A 22,303-nucleotide genomic window follows, 5' to 3' on the forward strand; every position below is an offset into this window, starting at 1 on the left:
AAATTTTGTTTTATGTCTTGTGTCTGGATCAGAACTAGCTGTAGTATTTTAATAGGACTACTGCACTTGCATTATGAAGCCTATGCCTACACCATGAACAGTGCAATGCAAAATTGTACAGTATATGCATGAAAATATGAAATGCACATATAATGCACCTCTACCCACTACAAAATATCCTACGACAGACATCGCAGAGAGAAATTAATAGAAGGGTGTCCAACAGGTGCAAGGGTAGTAAGATAAGTGTGATCTAGTTACTGTATTATATTCCCAGGTATCCCAGGATACAGACCTCACAACCCCATTATGGGGGATTCTCAAGCGTTGAGGCAATCGTGGTGCTGTCACTGCAAGGTTGTGGTTTTTGGAAACGGTGTACGGAAATCTCTAAGAGATCGACATTTTCTCAAACAGGTATAAATTCCATCATTTCATTTCATTTATGAGTTCTAACGTTTCACTTGAGCATACATGATCTTATGTCAGAGTCGGATATATTCCACAGCTTCTATTAAGGAGAACCTATGTAAAATGGCCTCTTTCTGATGAATGGCCACAGGGGAGAAGAGCTGAAATATATCCATGCGCTGTATGCAGATATTGGCTGCAGAGATGGACTTACACTCACTCCCTGGTGACTCTGCACTCGCAAGGCAGGTGCGCTGTGATGTAGGTGGAAACGACCGGGACAGAGCATGAATTCATCTCTGCAGTCAGCATTTAGCACTTGCGTACAGTGCACCAAGATATTTCATGCTCTCTCCCAGGTGGAGGGATTTAGCTCTTTTTAGGCCATACATAGAGCACAAGGTACTGTGTAAAACTGCCTACAATTCCTTTTTATCCAGTGATGGCTCCATACTAAAATTACTATATGCACTAGGCATATATGTATGCTAATGTTATGCATCTCTTTAATAGCATTCAAAATAACCTTTATATAATGTCTACTTAACACAGATGTCCACAATTGTTTTTAGAAATATTTATTTTTTGTGGAATAAGCGGAATTTTCCTAGCTATTAACCATTATTTCCGATTGTCAGGAATTCGTTCACAATCCAGGACCGATGGATGGTGAGCTCGTCTTCTGCAGCAACAACTGTTTTCTGCTGTATTCTGCTGCACAGGCAAAGAGCAATGAGATCAAGGTAATAAGCAGGAATCCGGGCGATTCATAGGTTAACTTTATAATAGCAATGTTTTGAGACCATCCATCCAGATAGAACAATTTTCATATTTTGTTTTAGTGATACAACTAATTGTTGCTTCTTTTCAGGGCCCAGATCGCTCCTTTACACCACCATCATTTAAGGATTCTCAACCAAAGTCCTGTCATCAGTACAGCAACAACACTTCCACCATGGACGTTCATTGCCTTCCCCTACTGCAGGAAAAGTTTTCGCCATCCTTATCTCCTCCTATATCTTTCCCTCCTGCTGCTTTTGAATCTGCTAAAGTCGAGGCAAAGCCAGATGAACTGAAAGTCACTGTGAAGTTAAAACCGCGGCCAAGAGCTGTTCACAGCGGTCTGGATGATTTTCGCCCTGTCAGCAAGAGGTGGAGAGGAATGAAGTGGAAAAAATGGAATATTCAAATTGTTATTCCCAAGATGCCTTTCAAGCCTCAATGTGAGGATGACATAGATGAATTTTTGAGAAGACTGGGAACGTCTCTGAAGCCAGATCCTCTGCCCAAAGATTTTAGAAAATGTTGTTTCTGCCATGAAGAAGGTGATGGAATGACAGATGGACCCGCAAGGCTTCTGAATCTTGACCTTGACCTCTGGGTCCATTTAAACTGTGCTCTTTGGTCTACTGAGGTCTATGAGACACAGGCTGGTGCCTTAATTAACGTGGAACTGGCATTAAGACGAGGTCTGCAGATGAAGTGTGTGTTTTGTCATAAAATGGGAGCCACCAGTGGTTGCCACAGATTAAGGTGCACCAATATTTATCACTTCACCTGTGCAATAAAAGCACAATGCATGTTTTTTAAAGACAAAACTATGCTTTGCCCCATGCACAAGCCAAAGGGAGCTCATGAGCAAGAACTGACCTATTTTGCAGTCTTTCGTAGAGTTTATGTTCAACGCGACGAGGTGCGACAGATAGCGAGCATTGTCCAGCGCGGGGAACGTGACCACACTTTTCGTGTTGGCAGTCTGATCTTCCATGCAATTGGTCAGCTGCTGCCACAGCAAATGCAGGACTTCCACTCTGCAACTGCTCTCTTCCCCGTGGGTTATGAAGCCAGCAGGTTGTACTGGAGCATGCGTTATGCCAACCGACGCTGCCGGTACCTTTGTTCCATTGAAGAGAGAGATGGATTGCCTTTGTTTGTCATCCGAGTAAATGAACAGGGATATGAAGACCTTGTTCTTACAGATACTACACCAAAAGGTGGGCAAAATATCAGTAGTTATTGTATTTATAGTCAGTCTGTAGGTTTTTGGCCAGAGAATGTTTAGTTCGAGAGGTTTTGAGATGTAAGGTTTTGCTTTTAATTTGGATATTATCAATAAAAAGTACAAATCTTAAATTCTTACGTGATTTGTCATGACTTGAAGCCTAATTGTAGTTTGCTTTTTATGTGCGTAGTAAGTTCTGTTCTTTGATATTGTTTTGTATTTTGTTAATGGATCATATGGTTCAATGGGACTGAACTTGCCTTAGCCCCTTAGTTGTATTGCAGTTGTTATGCCTTTTGGTTTTATAATGTGCAAATGTTTTTTTCTTTTAGGTGCTTGGGACAAAATTCTGGAACCTGTTGCAAACTGTAGGAAAGACTCTGAAATTCTCAGGCTGTTTCCAGTGTACATAAAAGGGGAAGATCTTTTTGGTTTAACTGTATCTGCTGTTGCAAGGATAGCGGAATCGGTATGTTACCCTCAGACTTAGTAGAACAGGCTGATTATGTGCCAGTGTTTTTTTTAACTGCCAACACATGCAGATATTTTATAAATAACAGTGAAAATTATAACCAATAGTTTAATTCAACAATTTTTACATGCAGTAATTTAATTGTGATATGCTTGTAATTTTCAGTATGCTAGAAAATCATTCATTCTTAATCATCCCAGCTGTCCACATATGTAGCAAGACAATTGTTTTCAAGTAATGGGCCACTACAGTGATAATAGTCTAGAAATAAGTGTGCAAATCTTACACTGCATTATTTTACATCATTCTTAGCTATTTCATTATCTTACTGAATGTGACTTGTGTTACGGCTACCAGCTATTATCATAAGCTTACTGAACTTTCAGCAGAGGTCTTCACCTATAGCAGCCGCCTTTTTTGTAAAGCTGGATATGCTCACAGGTACTCAGATGCCCCCAGGTTTTAAACTCAACGTAGAGCAAGCTTATGAGTAATGCCGCAGTACGGGAATAGGAGGTGATGACAGCTGGCAGCGTGGTCGGGTTCAGGCAAAAGGTCAGGGCCGGCAGCAAACAAGGGTAACAAGCCAAAGGTCATACACTAAGGAATCCAGGAATCGGCAGAACAGGAGCAGGTCAGCAGCCAGGAATTGAACACTGTAACCGACAGGGAGGCTTTCTACATACCTTAAATACATAGAGCAGCCAATCGCCAGCTAGGAGCATAAGATAATTAGCCCCAGGAGGCTGATAATTAGTCTTTCCGACATTGTTTTGGACTACGGTCTTTAAGTCATGTGGCTTGGCCAGTTATAAGGGATAATGCATTCAGTAACCTGTATAAAAGCACTCTGCCTATGACCACCACTTGTCTTTATATTGTAACAGAAGTCTATTTGACTGTAGTCTGTGCATCATCCCACATATAGGCTGCGTGTAAGTAACTGCAGGAAACTCCAGTGAAAAACCATTTGGTGTCCTCGGTAACAGAATGCCGTGGACTGATAGGTGATCTATGTTCTTCTCCGTTTGCACTTTTTACTCTGCAGCTCCCAGGAGTCGAGGCTTGTGAGAATTACACTTTCCGTTACGGTCGAAACCCATTGATGGAGCTCCCTCTGGCCATCAATCCTTCTGGCAGCGCCCGCTCAGAGCCCAAGATGAATAATCATGTGAAGAGGTTTGTGTTAAGGTATTTTCTTTTTCATTTCACATTATACAGCCCAGGGTTTCCGGCAACTACAGCCCTCTGTGCTTTTGTTTGTTGCTTCCAAACCCTGTTGTCTTTTGGCTGTGTATGCATGTGCTTTCTACAACTGCAGTGTTGTCTGTAATAGCTTGCCTTATGTTTTCCCAAATCCTGCAATTAGAGAACTTTCATTGGCAGAAGTAATCTTCAGTTTTCCTTTGTTATGTTTTGTATTGCAATGCAAACACTTGCAGGCCTCATACATTGAATAGCACCAGCACTTCAAAGTCCTTCCAGAGCACAGTCACTGGAGAGCTGAATGCTCCATACAGCAAGCAGTTCGTCCATTCCAAATCCTCTCAGTACCGGAAGATGAAGACTGAATGGAAATCCAATGTGTATCTGGCCAGGTCTCGAATTCAGGTGGGTTGTACATTTCTTTGGTTTAAGCGAGTGGGGCTTTTTCTTCCTTAAATATATGTAACTTTTAAGAAAATAAGTGCATGTTTTTAACTGACATAGTTGAAATTGCCATACTGGGAATTAGATGCCGTATAAGATGTTATAGCTTTCCATAGATGACAAAACCAGAGGTGCTACTACCAGCATCAAGTATTGAAAAGAAGAATGGTCTACCCTGCAAAAGTTAGGATGATTTTTCTATTAAGTCAAATAGTGTTACTCTTTCCTGCCGCAGCATGTTCATTAAATCCAAATGTAAACCCTAGGGAACAAAACCAACTGAATTGTGCCAAACTTTGGTCTGCAGCTCCTTATCATTTTAATAGGCAGGAGCCTCTCTAGCTAAACAAGCAGGCAAAAACTGAACGCTTGGTAGATTTGCTCAGTGCTGATTGGTGCATACATAGAAGGGTGCAGGGCCAGTGATGTCACAGCAGCTGAATAGACTGCAGTTATTAGATCCCATTTGGACACACTACTAAGGATGTGGAAGGAGTTGTAGCTGTTTACACTGGGCTGGGAAGTAATACTTTACTTTGTAAAAACATCAGGTTAACATTAAACCGTTTATTTGTGGTCCATATCTGAAATTTCCATTTTGGGGTTTAGAGGGCATTAAGCTCTACTTTTTCTCCTAGTTCAGACCTCTCTATGGAATTTACAATGGACTCCTGGCTTTTTTTTTTACGTAGACTAAAATGGTTAATGAGTTATAGACTTATAAATCAAGTGATTATATAAACCAGTTGAGAGGTTTACTTAATAGATATACTGACAATTTGTTGAATACGTGTCTTTTCAGGGTCTAGGGTTATATGCTGCTAGAGACATTGAAAAGCACACTATGGTGATTGAATACATTGGAACCATAATACGCAATGAAGTAGCAAATAGAAAAGAGAAGTCGTACGAGTCACAGGTATGGATGGTACTTTACATGTTAAGGATCAGTCCGATGTCACAGTAACATCTCTGTATAAGTTATATCCGTCTGTGTTTCTCTCAATCTTCTGTTACAGAATCGTGGTGTGTATATGTTCCGTATCGATAATGAACATGTGATTGATGCAACTTTGACTGGAGGACCTGCAAGGTTTGTAATAAAAGTTTAAATGTGAGCGCTCTAGAAGCATTGGAGGTATAGAATTGTCTGTAAATACTTTTAGGTTTGGTCCTCTTGGTGTATTTGGGAGGATGATGAGTAGCCCGATGATGGGCTACTGCCTGCTTCTCTGTTTGGCTGACTTTATAAAGCCTCTGGTTTATCCAAGTGTCATTTCCCTGAGACCTTAGTCATATCACCTTGTGTTTCTGTAAACTCAGTTGCAGTTGGGGTTCTGTGCTGTGTAAAATGGTATGTGCTATATACAGAGAAAATAACAAATCTGACTAGTTGAGTGTCTATAAAGTAACACGCACAACAACAACAAAAAAAGGTAAAATAGATCAGCACATCCCTATTACATGAAGTGTAGATAATATAACCAAAGGCTAAAAGCATTCTGTGCAAAATTAGCAAATGTGACAATATTTGTATACTTACATGGCTGTAGACTAGTTTGTGTCTCTAAGAAATAAATGAAAAACGGAACGGAAAATACCCATTTCTTAATAAGTCCAACAACACAATGCTTTTGTAAATAGTCTTCAACTTTGTAAGCAGGCATACACTATAACATTATTATTATTATTATTATTATTATTATTATTATCCTTTATTTGCTAGGCGCCACAAGATTTCCGCAGCGCCGTACACCATACAAACCGTACACTATACAGGGTGAAACAGTACAAAACGATAAACAAAATACCAGTACTTCAAAAACTCCAGGCAGGTAAAGCAATAAACAGGGAGCAGAAGAACAGGTAGGGAGACAGGAGGGAAGAGGGCCCTGCTCATGTGAGCTTACATCCTAAGGGAGGGAAAACAGAACAGGCACAAGGGGAGTCAGATGAGGCGAGGGAGAGCGTGGGTGGAGGAGGAGAAGAAGGGGTTATGCAGATGGTTGGTAGGCTTTAAGGAAGAGGTGGGTTTTCAGTGCACGTTTGAATGAGCATAGAGTAGGAGAGAGGCGAATGGAGCGAGGTCATTCCAGTGAAGGGGGGCTGCGCGGGAAAAGTCTTTGATTCTGGCGTGGGAAGAGGTGATCAGAGTGGAGGAGGGGCGGCGATCATTGGCTGAGCGCAGAGAGCGGGTGTGAGTGGAGAGGAGGTTTGAGATGTAGGGGGCAGTAGAGTGGGAGAGAGCCTTGTAGGTGGTGGTGAGGAGCTTGAAAAGGATTCTGTAGGGGAAGGGAAGCCAGTGTAAGGCAAGGCAGATGAGGAGCGGCGTGAGAGGAAGATGAGTCTGGCTGCTGTATTGAGTACAGAGCGGAGGCCGGTGAGGAGGAGGTTGCAGTAATCCAGACGGGAGATGATGAGTGCGTGTATGATGGTCTTGGTGGCATCCTGAGAGAGAAAGGGACGGATGCGGGCGATGTTGCGTAGTTGGAAGCGACAGGCTTGGGCAAGGGAATGAATGTGGGGGGCAAAAGAGAGAGAGGAGTCGAGGGTGACCCCCAGGCAGCGGAGTTGGGTGACAGAGGAGATGGTGGTGTTGTTGACGACAATAGAGAGGTCGTGGTTGGAAGGGAGTCTGGACGGAGGAAAGACAATGAGTTCCGTTTTAGAGATATTGATTTTGAGAAAGCGCGCGGACATCCAGGAGGAGATGGTGGTGAGGCAGTCAGACACGCGAGAGAGGACGGCGGAAGAGAGGTCAGGAGAAGAGATGTAGAGTTAAATGTCGTCAGCATACAGGTGATACTGAAGGCCGAAGGAGGAGATGAGAGTACCAAGGGAGGAAGTATGGAGTGAAAAGAGTAGAGGGCCAAGAACAGAGCCCTGCGGGACACCAACAGGGAGAGGGTAAGGGGGGGGTAGGACGAGCTGGATGTGGATACAGAGAAGGAGCGGTTAGCAAGGTAAGAGGTGAACCAGGTATGGACAGATCCAGAGAGGCCAAGAGAGAGAAGGATTTGCAGCAGGAGGGGGTGGTCCACAGTGTCAAAGGCTGCGGAGAGATCGAGGAGGATAAGTAGGGAGAAGTGCCCCTTGGATTTGGCCAATAGGAGGTCATCAGTAACCTTGGCCAGGGCATCATTTGCAGAGACCTCTTGGTACACACTGCACAGAGCTATTTGGTCGGGCTGCTGCTCCTAATTTAGGCTACAGCTTGGTTGTAATACTAACCACCTCACGGTTCCCAAGGGAAGAAAACAGATGCAACTATCTGTCTATCTAGTAAATATGGAGCAGGACAGTGTAGCGTTGTTAATTTAGGCTTCAACTTGAGAATGCTTGAGACTGACACTTGTAGACGTAAGCCCCAAAGTAAATTGACAGTGCCTCTGTGGGACATGGGAATTGTGCATATTGATGCCAATTTAGGAATCTGCTTGGATTTGCTTATATTGTTTGCAAATAGGCTGTGCCACATCCTAAATTTTGTTCAACATCCTAGCTACCCACTTATGGTTCAAGAGAGTGAATAACACTGAGAGTGGTGTGCGATGGAAGCAGATGAGGTCAGAGAGGGAATTGGGAGGGAGGAGCAGGTCGCCGAAGGAGGGCAGGGAAATTTCTGCTGTCCAAAGCCTAATGAACAACTAAGGTGGAGTATCTGTACATGGAGCTATATCTGAAGGCAGGCTGTGTCTTGTGGTTCATTACTGTCATGGCTAATGTGTAGAGGACCATATTCACAATATGTTAGTCCTGGACTTAAGAGCTTTAGTATTATGTTTTACATAAAAATAAATAAGACTGTAGAAAGCAAGTGACAGCCAATAATGTATAATCCTCTCCTTTCAGGTATATTAACCATTCATGTGCACCTAACTGTGTGGCTGAAGTGGTGACATTTGAGAAGGGTCATAAGATAATAATCAGCTCCAACCGCAGGATACAGAAGGGTGAAGAGGTACAATATTTCTGTTTTTGATTAAATGCACAAGGAATGAAACATTTGATTATGCTGAAAAACTGACCCTACTTCTAGACACCAGGGGCCTGATTCATTAAGGATCTCAACTTGAGAAATTTCTTATTTCAGTCTCCTGGACAAAACCATGTTACAATGCAAGGGGTGCAAATTAGTATTCTGTTTTGCACATAAGTTAAATCCTGACTGTTTTTTTCATGTAGCACACATACTTGATGGCTTATGTGTACACTGAAATGTAAAGTTGATATTTGTGTGCTACATGAAAAAACAGTCAGTATTTAACTTATGCAAAACAGAAAACTAATTTGCACCCCTTGCATTGTAACATGGTTTTGTCCAGGAGACTGAAATAAGAAGTTTCTCAAGTTAAGATACTTAATTAATCAGGCCCCAGGTTCTTAAGTTATACTCCACTAATGAAACTCACTACCTTTATCTAATCCAGTGGTTCCCAAACTTTTGCAGTTCCCGGCACCCTTAGAGTCTCCATAATTTTTTTAAGGCACCCCTCCAAAATAATTACCGAGCAGTCCTGTTTTAGAAGTAGTTGGGTCAAAAAATTGTAATAAGTATTTAGGTCAGGACAGAAATGCTTATTTAGTTGTATGCAAAAATGCCCCCTCTGCATCCACTCTGCCCCCCACTGCATCCAGACACACTGCCCTCTCTCACGCTGTCCCCCCTCCTCTGCCCTCTGTCACGCTGCCCCCCTCCTGTCACGCTGCCCCCCTCCTGTCACGCTGCCCCCCTCCTGTCACGCTGCCCCCCTCCTGTCACGCTGCCCCCCTCCTGTCACGCTGCCCCCCTCCTGTCACGCTGCCCCCCTCCTGTCACGCTGCCCCCCTCCTGTCACGCTGCCCCCCTCCTGTCACGCTGCCCCCCTCCTGTCACGCTGCCCCCCTCCTGTCACGCTGCCCCCCTCCTGTCACGCTGCCCCCCTCCTGTCACGCTGCCCCCCTCCTGTCACGCTGCCCCCCTCCTGTCACGCTGCCCCCCTCCTGTCACGCTGCCCCAATCCTGTCACGCTGCCACCCTCCTCTGCCCCCCTCCTGTCACGCTGCCCCCCTCCTCTGCCCCCCTCCTGTCACGCTGCCCCCCTCCTCTGCCCCCCTCCTGTCACGCTGCCCCCCTCCTCTGCCCCCCTCCTGTCACGCTGCCCCCCTCCTCTGCCCCCCTCCTCTGCCCCCCTCCTCTGCCCCCCTCCTCTGCCCCCCTCCTCTGCCCCCCTCCTCTGCCCCCCTCCTCTGCCCCCCTCCTCTGCCCCCCTCCTCTGCCCCCCTCCTCTGCCCCCCTCCTCTGCCCCCCTCCTCTGCCCCCCTCCTCTGCCCCCCTCCTGTCACGCTGCCCCCCTCCTCTGCCTCCCTCCTGTCACGCTGCCCCCCTCCTCTGTCCCCCTCCTGTCACGCTGTCACTCTCCTCTGCCCCCCTCCTGTCACGCTGTCACTCTCCTCTGTCCCCCTCCTGTCACGCTGTCACTCTCCTCTGTCCCCCTCCTGTCACGCTGTCACTCTCCTCTGCCCCCCTCCTGTCACGCTGTCACTCTCCTCTGCCCCCCTCCTGTCACGCTGTCACTCTCCTCTGCCCTCCTCCTGTCACGCTGTCACTCTCCTCTGCCCCCCTCCTGTCACGCTGTCACTCTCCTCTGCCCCCCTCCTGTCACGCTGTCACTCTCCTCTGCCCCCCTCCTGTCACGCTGTCACTCTCCTCTGCCCCCCTCCTGTCACGCTGTCACTCTCCTCTGCCCCCCTCCTGTCACGCTGTCACTCTCCTCTGCCCCCCTCCTGTCACGCTGTCACTCTCCTCTGCCCCCCTCCTGTCACGCTGTCACTCTCCTCTGCCCCCCTCCTGTCACGCTGTCACTCTCCTCTGCCCCCCTCCTGTCACGCTGTCACTCTCCTCTGCCCCCCTCCTGTCACGCTGTCACTCTCCTCTGCCCCCCTCCTGTCACGCTGTCACTCTCCTCTGCCCCCCTCTTGTCAGCTGTCACTCTCCTCTGTCCCCCTCCTGTCACGCTGTCACTCTCCTCTGCCCCCCTCCTGTCACGCTGTCACTCTCCTCTGCCCCCCTCTTGTCAGCTGTCACTCTCCTCTGTCCCCTCTGCCGCGCGCCAGCCATAAAAAAAATCAAACAGAAACACTTACCAATCTGCGCGGCGCCGGGACCCAGCATCCTCCTCTTTCACGCAGCTGTCATATCAGTGACAGCTGCTGCGTGAGAGAGGAGGATGCTGGGTCCCGGCGCCGCACAGATTGGTAAGTGTTTCTGTTTGATTTTTTTATGGCTGGCCCGCGGCACCCCTGGGAGCCGCGGCGAACAGTTTGGGAACCGCCGATCTAATCTAATAGTTACAGCCTACAGGTAGCCATAATGGTCCAGAGTCTTTGAATTGTTTTTTCTGTTGTTAGAGGACATTTCCTCTTATTGTATATTCTGCTGCATACATATATGATGCTTCTGTGGCTTTAAGCTCTGTGACATGGGCTGCTATGTAGGTCTATGTCTCTCCTGCTTTAATTTCTTGTTCAATCTCGCTTTGGTCAGTCTCTGTCGGTCTGTCTGTCTGTCTGTCTGTCTGTCTGTCTGTCTGTCTGTCTGTCTGTCTGTCTGTCTGTCTGTCTGTCGGTCTGTCGGTCGCACCCCAGTAAATCACTAATGATAATCCTAGTACATTAACCTATATATTGTTCCTGCAAATAATTATTAGAGCTTGCCAGCAATTCTCCATTGACTGATATCCCTGCAGTTATTTTTGTGTCTTATGGTAAACATCATTTTACTTTGCATTCTGGTATTTCTACAGAATTTGTGAGTAATGTAATGAGTGCACAGGTAAATTATAACAATGTATCTATCTTTTCAGCTTTGCTATGACTACAAGTTTGATTTTGAAGATGACCAGCACAAGATCCCCTGCCACTGTGGTGCAGTTAACTGCCGGAAATGGATGAACTGAATGCATTCCTTGCTACACCAATGTTCTACTTGTCCCTGAGATGTGATTATACATGCTGGCAAAATGATACACTTGTCTTCAAGTTAGGAACCAACTGAGCGAGTGAATCTAGTTGCTGGCAAGAAAGGAGGCCACTGGCAAGATAAGCTGTCGGGCCTCTCAGGAGCGTCGTGAAGGGGCAGCTGGTTTTAGAGCCCAGTGCTACTGCTTCCAGTTTACTGAAGAAAATAGTTTTACTGGGTCAAGCAACAAGTCAGCGGGTGGGCAAATACATGAATGTAGGACTGAGATCACCAGCGAAGTGAGATGCCCAACGTGCTGGCCACAGCCTTATATGAAAAAGGGGCAGGCCCTCTAATAAAGAAAACTAAATAAACGTAGACACCACTGAACAAGGAATGTACTGAAATGACTTCCTTAGGGATAGAGCTAAGGGAAAATAACTTGCACTAAAATACATTTAAAATACTTGATTCCATGAGTCAGTTTATTGTAGGGTTTTTTTTTTTATTTCTGTAAAATAAGAGAAACTTTTTTGTATTTATTATTGGATAACTGAATGAAGCTATTTTTAAAAGAAAAAAAATAGAAGAATGCCAAGCTGCTGTTACCTGCAGAACTAACACAACTATGTTACTTTGTACAGACTTGTAAATATTTTGAAAATACAGTATAAAAATAGTGAATGACCAAATGCTACCAGACTGCAGCAAGTTTGGGTGCTAATTTTGAAAATGAAGACGGGGATGTTACAATGTGATTTTGTAAGACTTGACGTTTTTAGTCCTTAACCAAAAAAAAAAAATAATAAGGAAAACTAGTGTATTTTTATTTAGGCAGGAATTAACTGTGGTCTTTCTGTTATACATTTTACATATTGAAACGGCATTTTTCCCCCTCCCCTAGTTTGTACCAGGAATAACGTTTGGTTCTAGTAGCCGCTAGTAGTTGCTTTCACATTTCAAATTGTATTGTAACATCCCTGTTTTTTTCAAATCAGGTTTTTTTGTGCTTATAAATTGTGATAACTGTGAATAACTGCTAAAACTACCCAAGAGGAGAGCTGTGCTTTTTTTTTTTTTTTTTTTTTTCCTGTCTGCATAAAAAAAAAAATAAAGACTTCAAAAATTCAGGATTAGGTAATCAATAAGCCTATATCGTGATCCATAATGTATCATGTACATTGGGCAGAAACCTTCTTTCATGATGACATTTGGTCTATGGTTGAAATAAAACCTAGACGTTAACTATTAAGAATAATATACTTGCAACTGCAGGACTTCAGCGATAGGGTTTGGAGAAATTAATTAAAAAAAAAAAAAGTTTGAATTGTTTTTGTTTACATTTCTTTCAGTTAAAAAAAAAAAAAGATACATTTTGTGTTTGCTTGTAGAAACTTAATACGCTTTTGATCTTTTTTTTTTTATTATTATTTTTACTTCAACTCCGGTACTGACACTTCACAGGCTGAATATAAAATAAAGCGTTTTATTTGTGTGCACAATGGAAGTGGACTGTATGCTCTTTATATTCAGTCACACAGTCTTGAACTTGTAATGTATATGGCATGATGTATTTTTTATCGTACAGAAAAAAAAATCAATTGTATATATTTTTCTCTTGATAAATAGCTGTATGAAAATTGTTTCTTGAATATTTTTCTTCTTGTAAAATATCCCAACATCCTACCAGTATTTGTCCTACAGTTCATTTTTCTGTCCTGTAAAATAGTATCTAATGTTGGCAAAAAAAAAAAGGAAAAAAAAAAAAAAGATTTTTTTTTGAGTATACAGAGTGTTATGGGTTTTGGAATTTGTGAAAACAGATTTAGAAGATCAGCATTTACAAATAAAAATATTTTACAACTATAAATTGTGTGTGATTGTTTTCAGTGAAATGAAAAGCATCCTGGCATTTGGCCCTTTTTGTTATGCATGGATGACACACATTTTTGTTTATTTGAATAGTAGGATTTGTTTCTGTTTTGTTTTTTTTGTTTTTGTTTTCTTTTTTCTTTACTAAAGTTCCATTAAATAAAGCAAAATGTGCCTTCAATGCTGGCTACATTTATTTTGAATACAAATGGGTTTTTTTCTTAGCATTACTCCGGCGGTTCCCAAACTGTGCGCCGCGGCTCCCAGGGGGTGCCGCGGCGCTGTCACTGGGGTGCCGCGGGCCAGACCTAGAAAAAAGATAGAAAACGGGAGCTTACCAATCCGCCGGGACCCAGCAGCCTCCTATCTCCCGCAGCTGTCACTGAATTTCGACGTCAGTGACGGCTGCGGGAGAGAGGAGGCTGCTGGGTCCCAGCGCCCGGCAGATTGGTAAGTTCCTGCTTTCTTTCTTTCTTTCTGTGGCTGGCGCCTGGCGCGGGGAAGAGTGTGAGAGGGATCATAGCAGAGGAGAAGGACAGAATGATGGCAGAGGAGGAGGGGGACAGAATGACGGCAGAGGAGGGGGACAGAATGACGGCAGAGGAGGGGGACAGAATGACGACAGAGGAGGGGGACAGAATGACGGCAGAGGAGGGGGACAGAATGACGGCAGAGGAGGGGGACAGAATGACGGCAGAGGAGGGGGACAGAATGACGGCAGAGGAGGGGGACAGAATGACGGCAGAGGAGGGGGACTGCATCCAGGCACACTGCCCTCTCTCACGCTGAGGGGCATTTTTGCATACAACTAAATAAGTATTTCTGTCGTGACCTAAATACTTATTACAATTTTTTGACCCAGCTACTACTAAAACAGGATGGCTCAGTAATTATTTTGGAGGGGTGCCTTGAAAAAATTTGGAGACTCTAAGGGTGCAGCGAACTGAAAAAGTTTGGGAACCACTGCATTACTCAGTTACCTATTCCAGTGCAGCACTATAAATTTTGAGACTATAGATAGCCAAATTGGCCATGTTTCTAGTGTCGAACTGGTTCGACTACTTGCTAGAAGATCTCTAAACCAATAAAACAATTGAGAAAGTCCAATAGATTTGAGCATGTTTATGTTAAAGGAGACGGCTTAGAAATATATTACCGTAGGTGGTAGTGCCGTGTGTGTATAATGGGATTTAAAGCAAGTCAAAAGGCTGAATTTTCAATGAACCTGATTTGTGTATGAATCCACCAATCTACACTGAATTTCTGCAGAGAAAACCAGCATTCATACCACTGACACTGTCTGACTCAGATAGAGAATCACTTCCCTCCTGACGTGACACGATGGACGTAGTTTGCTACTCTCAGGGCTTTGCAGATTGTTGGGGGTTTTCTTACCATGGTTACCTGCCACTACTGATGACTACTTCTTGTGCATGATCAGAGGACACTGAATGATTTTAAGTGATAACTGCATAGTGACGTGGTGCCTCCATTTGTAGAATAGTCTCGGACATGCACCTTGGACTACTTGATTCTGGGTGGTGTGTAACTTTTTAACTTATTACTCTCCTGACAGTTTACTGCAGATCAGGACTATTGGGGTTAGCAAGCAAAGCATTACACAGGATTGTCAGGGAAGTGTTAACTCTTATATATAGGTCACAGAAACACAGAAGGTGTTGGAGTCTCACAGGAAGAGAGCAAGCAAGATCTTTACTAGTGGTATTTATTGCTCAAAGATGGCTATTAAAACAGCTGTTACACATAACACCGACTTGTAGAGATTGTCCTTTATAAGCAGTTGGCAGGGGATAAACGCTCCATGTGAATCTGTGACAATACCAAAGAGTAGCACTCAGGTTTGTGGTGGAGAAATCCCATTACAAGTTCAGAGACTTGTGGGATGTCCTTCAGATTTGGATATGGAGATATGCATCTTTATTTTGTCCAGAGAGAAGAGAAATTTCTCTCGCTCCCTGGCATTGATAAAGGATCGAGTGGATGCCATCCTGAATTTGTCCCCCCGCATATGCAATTTTAAGGACTTGAGGTTCGAAAGGGCCAGAAAGTCAATTTCAATTCAATACAAGCAATAGGATTGAGTAACAACCTAATCTCTCCTGTTCATGATTGGGACAATCACTCCTTATGAACTAAATGGCCCCCTGAAGTGAGAACTGCCTGGTTCTGTGTGTCAGAATGGGTGCGGTGAAGAACTACCTCGTTCCAGCTTGTCATCAGAAGGGACTGGTGCTGGGAGTATAGGTGTCTCCGCTCTGAGTGCAGTCCGGTGTAGCAAACGCTGATAATTGTTGCCATGTGATCACTATCCTAGCCAGGGAGGCGCTAGCATTTAAGTATGTTTAAGATTATAATTAGTGACTTACTCCATCACCCCTCTATAACCCAAGGTTAAGCTGTGTCCCCCAAAAGGATGAAGGAGAAAGTATAGGTTCACATACCTTTTTCTGACCAATTTAATGCTGGATCATTGTGATCAATAAATTAAAAAGTGTATCCTTTTGTTTGTTGTTTGATTCCTCTACCTATTTTTATGATTTCTATGAAGATCTGAACACATTCAGGGGGAATTCATATTAATTGTAATAATACATAGGCCGCATTACCAGCTGGTCATTTTAATGGTAACGCTAATAGTGTGCAGGCAGCGTTACTTTCGGCAGTAACATGCCCAATTGAATTCCCCCCTTAATGTCACTTTTACTTCTAATGGTTAATGAGCAACAACTTCTACCACAGAATTAGAAGAGGATGAGACTAATCTGTTGCAAAACTATCAACCTCTACATCGTATTGTTGGAATGAGAATGGGGATTTGCCTACCAGCAGTAGTTCTTTTTTGTTGCTCAAGTGGTGAATGCTGGATATTTTCCATTGAATAATAAGTTTAATTTACATATAGTGTGTGTGTGTCTCTCAACCACTCAACACACACCACCAATTTAGTTTATTTCTTTGTCCACATTCAGATGTACATTTTTTAATTGTATTTTTTTGGGGGGAAGGGGTGGGTGATGGCCTAGTGACATTACAGACATGGCACAAGCTATTGCATATCAGAATATTTAACAAAATTATGACTTTGGTCTATACTTTTATATAGGGTTATGTTATTCTGAGGGAAATCGGACTATGGATACAATATCGATGGTGAGATGGGTATCTCTCAATGTACATCAGTTTTCATCTGTATGAGGCAGTATGTACTGATTGATTCACTGATGTGGATTATGTAGGTGAAAGGTACGTAACCTGCATGGGTGGGCTGGCCAATTTCAACCCCGGGGGCGCACAGGTGGCTGCATCACATGCGCCGCTGGTAATCAGTTTATGCGGATGGCACCGATTGCCCCCCTGCCCAGGCGGCCCCTGTAACCTGTGACTAGCTGTGGTGCCCATTCAACTGCCCAATCTTGCACTAGATAATCTATGTATTCACTTTGATACACACAAAAATTACCACACTATAGACCATGGTTTTCATTAATGTTTTTTTATTTCAGGCACAAAAAATGTTATTTTTGTTTAATATTTCTATACCGTATCAACCATTGCTTTGTCAATAATTGGCGCACTCACACAATCATGATGCTTCACATGTCATGCCTCTTTTAAAACATTTATATATCAAATGTGACCGTAAACCTCTAAATAAGCCTTATCCTGTAATGTGCTGAATTATATAATGATAGGAGAAAAAATAGTAAAATTCCCAGCTGCTCCTGTACCTATAGCGGGTGCAATGTATACGAGTCACAGCACCACAGTGCATTTATTTCCTGCTATAAAAATCAGAATATTGCAACAAGTATGAGGATGAGCACAATTTTATATAGACTTTGTATATTGAATCACAATTTTAGCCCATGTTGTTCTAATGAAAGGGCAAGTTATGTGCTTATCTATGTGGTGTGTAGAGGAAGTTGACTTGTTTACAAAGACTACTACATTGTCTAGCAGTCTCCTCCTTAAATTACCACCTTAACAGCAGGAATCGGTGTGTCCCTTGAAACTGACGTCACTGAAGGCTGCTGACATTTTCAGTCCGCAGAATTGTTTGAAGTGGTTTTTTTTCAAGTTGTCAGTATTACAGATGTCAGTAATGACAGGTTTGGGCTCATCATGTCGGGGAGAGCGATATCTATGACTTTTCAATGGAGAGCAAGGGATTTAGTTTTAGAAAAAATATTTATTGAACCCTCTTGGGCTATAAAGTAGAAAGGATATTAAACAAGTTTGGGAGAGAAGTATGAGGGGAGATCAAAGTTAGGAGACTATTACCTGCAAATAAACTCCGCTTTTAGTCTCCAGACCCACCCACAACTCCTTCAATATCGGGGGGGGATGGAGAATTCTTTGTGTGGAGAAGCCTCAACCACAAAAAAGAAAACCAGGAGTGATAGGGGTATCCCTCGTGTCGTTGGGGTTATAATACGCCATTTACAGAGAACCTGGCCGAAGGACCAGAATACAGGGACGGAAGCCAATCTCTTTAGGGGGTTTTAACTTAAATGGCCACCTGATGCAATCAACTGCTTTCTCTGCGTCCAGAGAAAGCACCAGTGCTGGGGTCTTATTAGAATTAATACAATGGGTATAGCTAATAACTTGCCTGGTGTCAGTGCAGCTTGTCTGCCAGGTATAAAGCCTACTTGGTCATTGAAGCAAGTTGGGCAGTACAACATTAAGGTGTTCTGCGAGTACCTTCGCATAGATCTTAATGTCATGTGTTCAAGAGTGAGATAGATCTATGATGGACACAATCTGAGGGAATAATAGTCTGAATTCCAAGAGCAGCTTGTGAGGATCCACCTTTTAGTACACTTTTGAATATGTCCGCAAGATGAGGAGAGAGTTAAAAGTTTTAGAATATGTGCCTGTAAAGCCATAGGGACTTGGCGTTTTATTAGATGAGGGTTTTAATAACATCAGATATTTCTTGAGAGTGGTGAATTCTGCACCCAGCACCTCAAGAGTACTAGAGGAGAGTCTGGGCAAATTACACAGAGAGGAAGGCCAGAGCGGACTCCGCAGAAGAAGTGGCGTGACGCCTCTTTTGTGAGATGTTGTAGAGTCTGCTGTAAAACAGTCAGAACTTCTCTGTAATCAGATTAGGGTCATGTGTAATTTTACCAGAAAATGATTTAATCCAAAAATACATTACTCTGAGATCATTTTGATCTCAATATGGATACTAGTAACCTGTCCACCTTGTGTCCTGTTCCATAAAAAGTTTGTTTTAAACAATTAAGAAAGTTTGTTTTATTATAATCCCTTGGTAAACCCGAGGATTTGTGGATCTCATCCAGTCCAGCTACAGCAGTTTACACTTTTAATAGAAAAAAAAAATAGTTGGGTGACTTTACAAGTTTATTTTATAGACACAACTAGACTCAATTTGGATACAAAACCCACAAGGTATTCTGGAGTATGCCATTGGAATAGTTCTATAAAGTTTGTAAACCCTTTAGAATTTTCTGAATTCCTGTATGAATATGACCTTAAATGTGTTCTGATCTTTATCGGTCCTAAATATAGAAAACCTAACTACTTAAATAACACACAATTATATATATTTTCATTCATTTATTGATCAACATGATCAAACATAAAATGTATGTGAACTTATGTGTTCAGTAACTGGTGTCACCCCATTGACTAGCTAAGGCTTCAATTAAATGTTTACAGTAATTTTTGATAGCTGGCTTTAAGGAATTTTGGCCCATTCATCATCATTCATATAGTGCCACTAATTCCACAGCACTGTAATGAGAACTCACATAAGTCCCTCCACAATTGGGGCTTACAGTCTAAATTCCATAACACACACCATTCAGAGTTGCTTCAATGTTGGTGGGCTCTTACATGAATCTCCTTCAGGTCCTGCCACATTTCGATTGGATTAAGGTCTTGGCTTTGCGTTGGCAATTCCAAAATGCAAAATATCTTCTGATTCAACCATTTTTATTTTTGTAGACCGACGTGTGTATTTAGGGTTGCTCTCTTGCTGCATAACCCACCTGTTCTGCATTCACGGATGTATACCCGGACATTCTCACAAGATTTGTGGGTATTCATAGTTCCATCTATGAGGAGGAGCATGGTCTCTTGGCAGCAAAACAGCCCCAAACCAGGATACTGCCACCAGTGTTTCATGGTTGGGATTGAGGTTCATATGCTGGAATGTATTGTTTTCTCTGAACATAAAGTTTTACATTAAAGTAAAACAGTTCTATTTTAGACTCCACAGAACATACTTCCAGTAGTCTTCTGATTCATCCAGGTGGTCTTTAACTTCTTGGAAAGTAGCAGCTTCTTCCTTGCTATCCCATGCACACTATTCTTGTCACTGTTCATAAGTCCACGATTAGGCAAACACTGAACATTAGCCAGTGGGTGGAAGAGATCCACTGATGTTATACTGGGGTTCTTTGTGATCTCCAGGAATATTATATACCTTGCTCTTGGAATGATTTTTGTTGGATTACTTCTGGTGAGAGTAACAATAGAGTTGAATTTTCTCCATTCGTACATTATCTGTCTGACAGTAGATTGGGTTTCACCAAAGTCCTTAGAAATTATTTTGTAACTATATGATGAGCATCGACAACTCTTTTTTTTGAGGTCCTGAGAATTTAACTAGAACAAAGTCACCTAACCGCACACCTGATTGTCATCCCCTTGATTGACATTCCAGACTCAAGGGTTATAACTTTTTTCCTTTTATTGCTTTTCTCCCAATAGGACTCAAAGTGCTTTACAGTTGCACATTAAAAAATATACATAAAGCGTAGAGAAGAGAGGGCTAAGCATTTGCCCCAAATAAATTATGGGAGACTCTAGGAACTATTAGAAGTTGTCCATCTGTGGAGCAAAGTGAGCTAGTGGGAGGATAAGGAAGCAGAAGCTGCTTCAAGTATCAAGGACCCTTGTTGTGTACAACAGTAAATGTCAAAAGGCCAATCATAAAACAGAATCGCCCTCATATTCAGCCAGTGAAGGGAATGGAGAAAAAAGTTATTATATGGCAAGAACAGAGCTGGTTAGTAAACAGCTGAGCTGCTGCTTTCTGTACCAGCTGCAAGAGGTGCAGTTCTTTTTCTGGAAGATCCAAGTAAAGTGCAATAGTCCAATCGTGAGAGCACTAATGCAAGTATTATAAAAAAGTATGTGAATCCACTTAATTCGACTGCTAACTAAAGATCTGAACCCATTTAAGGTCACATTTATGCAGAAAGTTCAATGGCTTCATAAAACTAATGAGAACACATTTCTTTCACAGACTAATTATTGGAGCAACCTGACCTTTCTATGTAAACTGCTGCAAGAGAAAATAAATATATATCTCCACATTGAAGTAACAATATATTAAAGCAAAGGAAATAGTTTTTATAGAGCTCTTCTGACACCCAGTGTCTAAATTGATTATAAAGCAATAGATTTTAAGATATATACAAAAGCAAATAATCCCAAAGTTTCAATGTAGGGGGGCAGTGTTCCATTATAGTCATTGGTGGACATTTCAATTAAAAGAGAGCCTGGTGCCAAGGCATAAATATTGTAAGCCAGTAACAACCAGGGACATCACTGAAGCAGAATATCATCACTGGTTTCTAGTGAATCAGCTGCACTCACCATTTTATGTGACAGCATTAATATTTATGACCATTAATGAGAATGTGGCCACCTTATGTGTTCTATCTGCTCCTGAGATTCTTTTGTGACATCATTAAACTGTTACAGTACATTGGTTCAGAACAATCACATGATCTCAGTGTCGCAGGAACTTCTCCCCACATCAACAGCCGATTTAAAGCTTCGATGACCCAGAGAGAAGTGCATCATTTTGTATCAGATTTACTTTTAACAATAGCATGTGTATTAATAACTACATTGCAATTAGTATATCGTTTTATAAAGTGAGTAAAAGTCTAATATTTTTCAAAATTGGATGACACGTCTGCATTTCGTCTGGTCAACATATGTAAAGCAAAGAAAAAAAAATAAAAACGTATGGCCATATACTTTATTGAACATTGATAGAAAATAGAACATGACGGTACCTTACTAAGACATAAGGTACCAGTTAAGGAATGAAAGCGGGAAGCAGCTCTGCCCTAGATTATCTATATGTATCCTTGTACAAGACTGAATGGGGGACATGTGCGTTTGATCACATTTGCACTCTATTATTAAACATAATTTAGACATTATTTGTAACCTATTTTTAGGTTTTTGTGCATATCCAAAAGGTCAGAACATTACCTTAATGTGCAATTCTTCAAGTAAAATGTTTGTTGACTTACACACATGGGTGGCTTACATATGTATGCAGCCAAAACATCTTCTGTTCTCATTTAGAGGTAAGATTTTTAGGTAGCTTTTTAGGATGGCTGGCAGAGTACAAGGGGACCTTGTTTCTGTTTACTTGTGACCCTCTTACCTTATAGCAACTTATAAATTCAGTGAACTACTTGCCTTTTCTTCTTCTGTAGTAATATTCATTTATCAGTAGTTTTTCAATAGATAGTTCCTTTAACAACACACTTACCTCACTTTTATACATATGCTTGTGCCCAAACATATTAAGGAAATCACATTCTAAGCTTAACACTGTCCCTAGAAGACTCCAGGGGGGTAATTGTATTAATCTGCGATTCTAGCAAATTGCCGATATTCACTGGCTGGCAAATTCTAGGCGGGCGGGTATGACTTTACTCAGCAACCTATTAGGAAAATTTTAAAGGAAAAAAATGCGGGTGACCCAGTCCAAAGTAGCCCACTATGGGACCGGCCCGGGGAACAGATGCTCCCCCAGCCTCGCCTGTCGATATTCGGAGTCTTTGCCGTGAAAATTTAAACCGAAATGTGTTTAAAAGGCAGTTTTAAATTTGCACAGCAAAGTTGCCGAATATCAGCTATTTGCTAGAATTGC

The 22,303-nt window shown here is 42.5% G+C and overlaps 1 protein-coding gene across 10 annotated transcripts in view; it reads left to right on the forward strand.

Moving 5' to 3' along the window:
* Nucleotides 1-13,345, forward strand: part of KMT2C (lysine methyltransferase 2C) — a 183,614-nt gene extending 170,269 nt beyond the window's left edge. For 8 of the 10 annotated variants that reach the window (XM_075212141.1, XM_075212140.1, XM_075212145.1 and 5 more), the window contains 10 exons: nucleotides 278-417; nucleotides 1,050-1,154; nucleotides 1,283-2,405; nucleotides 2,746-2,882; nucleotides 3,934-4,076; nucleotides 4,328-4,496; nucleotides 5,338-5,454; nucleotides 5,555-5,628; nucleotides 8,388-8,496; nucleotides 11,381-13,345. In XM_075212141.1, the coding sequence (XP_075068242.1) occupies nucleotides 278-417; nucleotides 1,050-1,154; nucleotides 1,283-2,405; nucleotides 2,746-2,882; nucleotides 3,934-4,076; nucleotides 4,328-4,496; nucleotides 5,338-5,454; nucleotides 5,555-5,628; nucleotides 8,388-8,496; nucleotides 11,381-11,473 (2,210 nt within the window). In that variant the 3' untranslated portion in view covers nucleotides 11,474-13,345. The remainder of the gene's footprint in view (nucleotides 1-277; nucleotides 418-1,049; nucleotides 1,155-1,282; nucleotides 2,406-2,745; nucleotides 2,883-3,933; nucleotides 4,077-4,327; nucleotides 4,497-5,337; nucleotides 5,455-5,554; nucleotides 5,629-8,387; nucleotides 8,497-11,380) is intronic. The other 2 variants (XM_075212142.1, XM_075212149.1) reach the window with 1 other exon arrangement.
* Nucleotides 13,346-22,303: the final 8,958 nt, after the last annotated feature.

The sequence above is a fragment of the Mixophyes fleayi genome, chromosome 5 (genome assembly GCF_038048845.1).
Source record: "Mixophyes fleayi isolate aMixFle1 chromosome 5, aMixFle1.hap1, whole genome shotgun sequence".
NCBI classification, from domain to species: Eukaryota; Metazoa; Chordata; class Amphibia; order Anura; family Limnodynastidae; genus Mixophyes; species Mixophyes fleayi.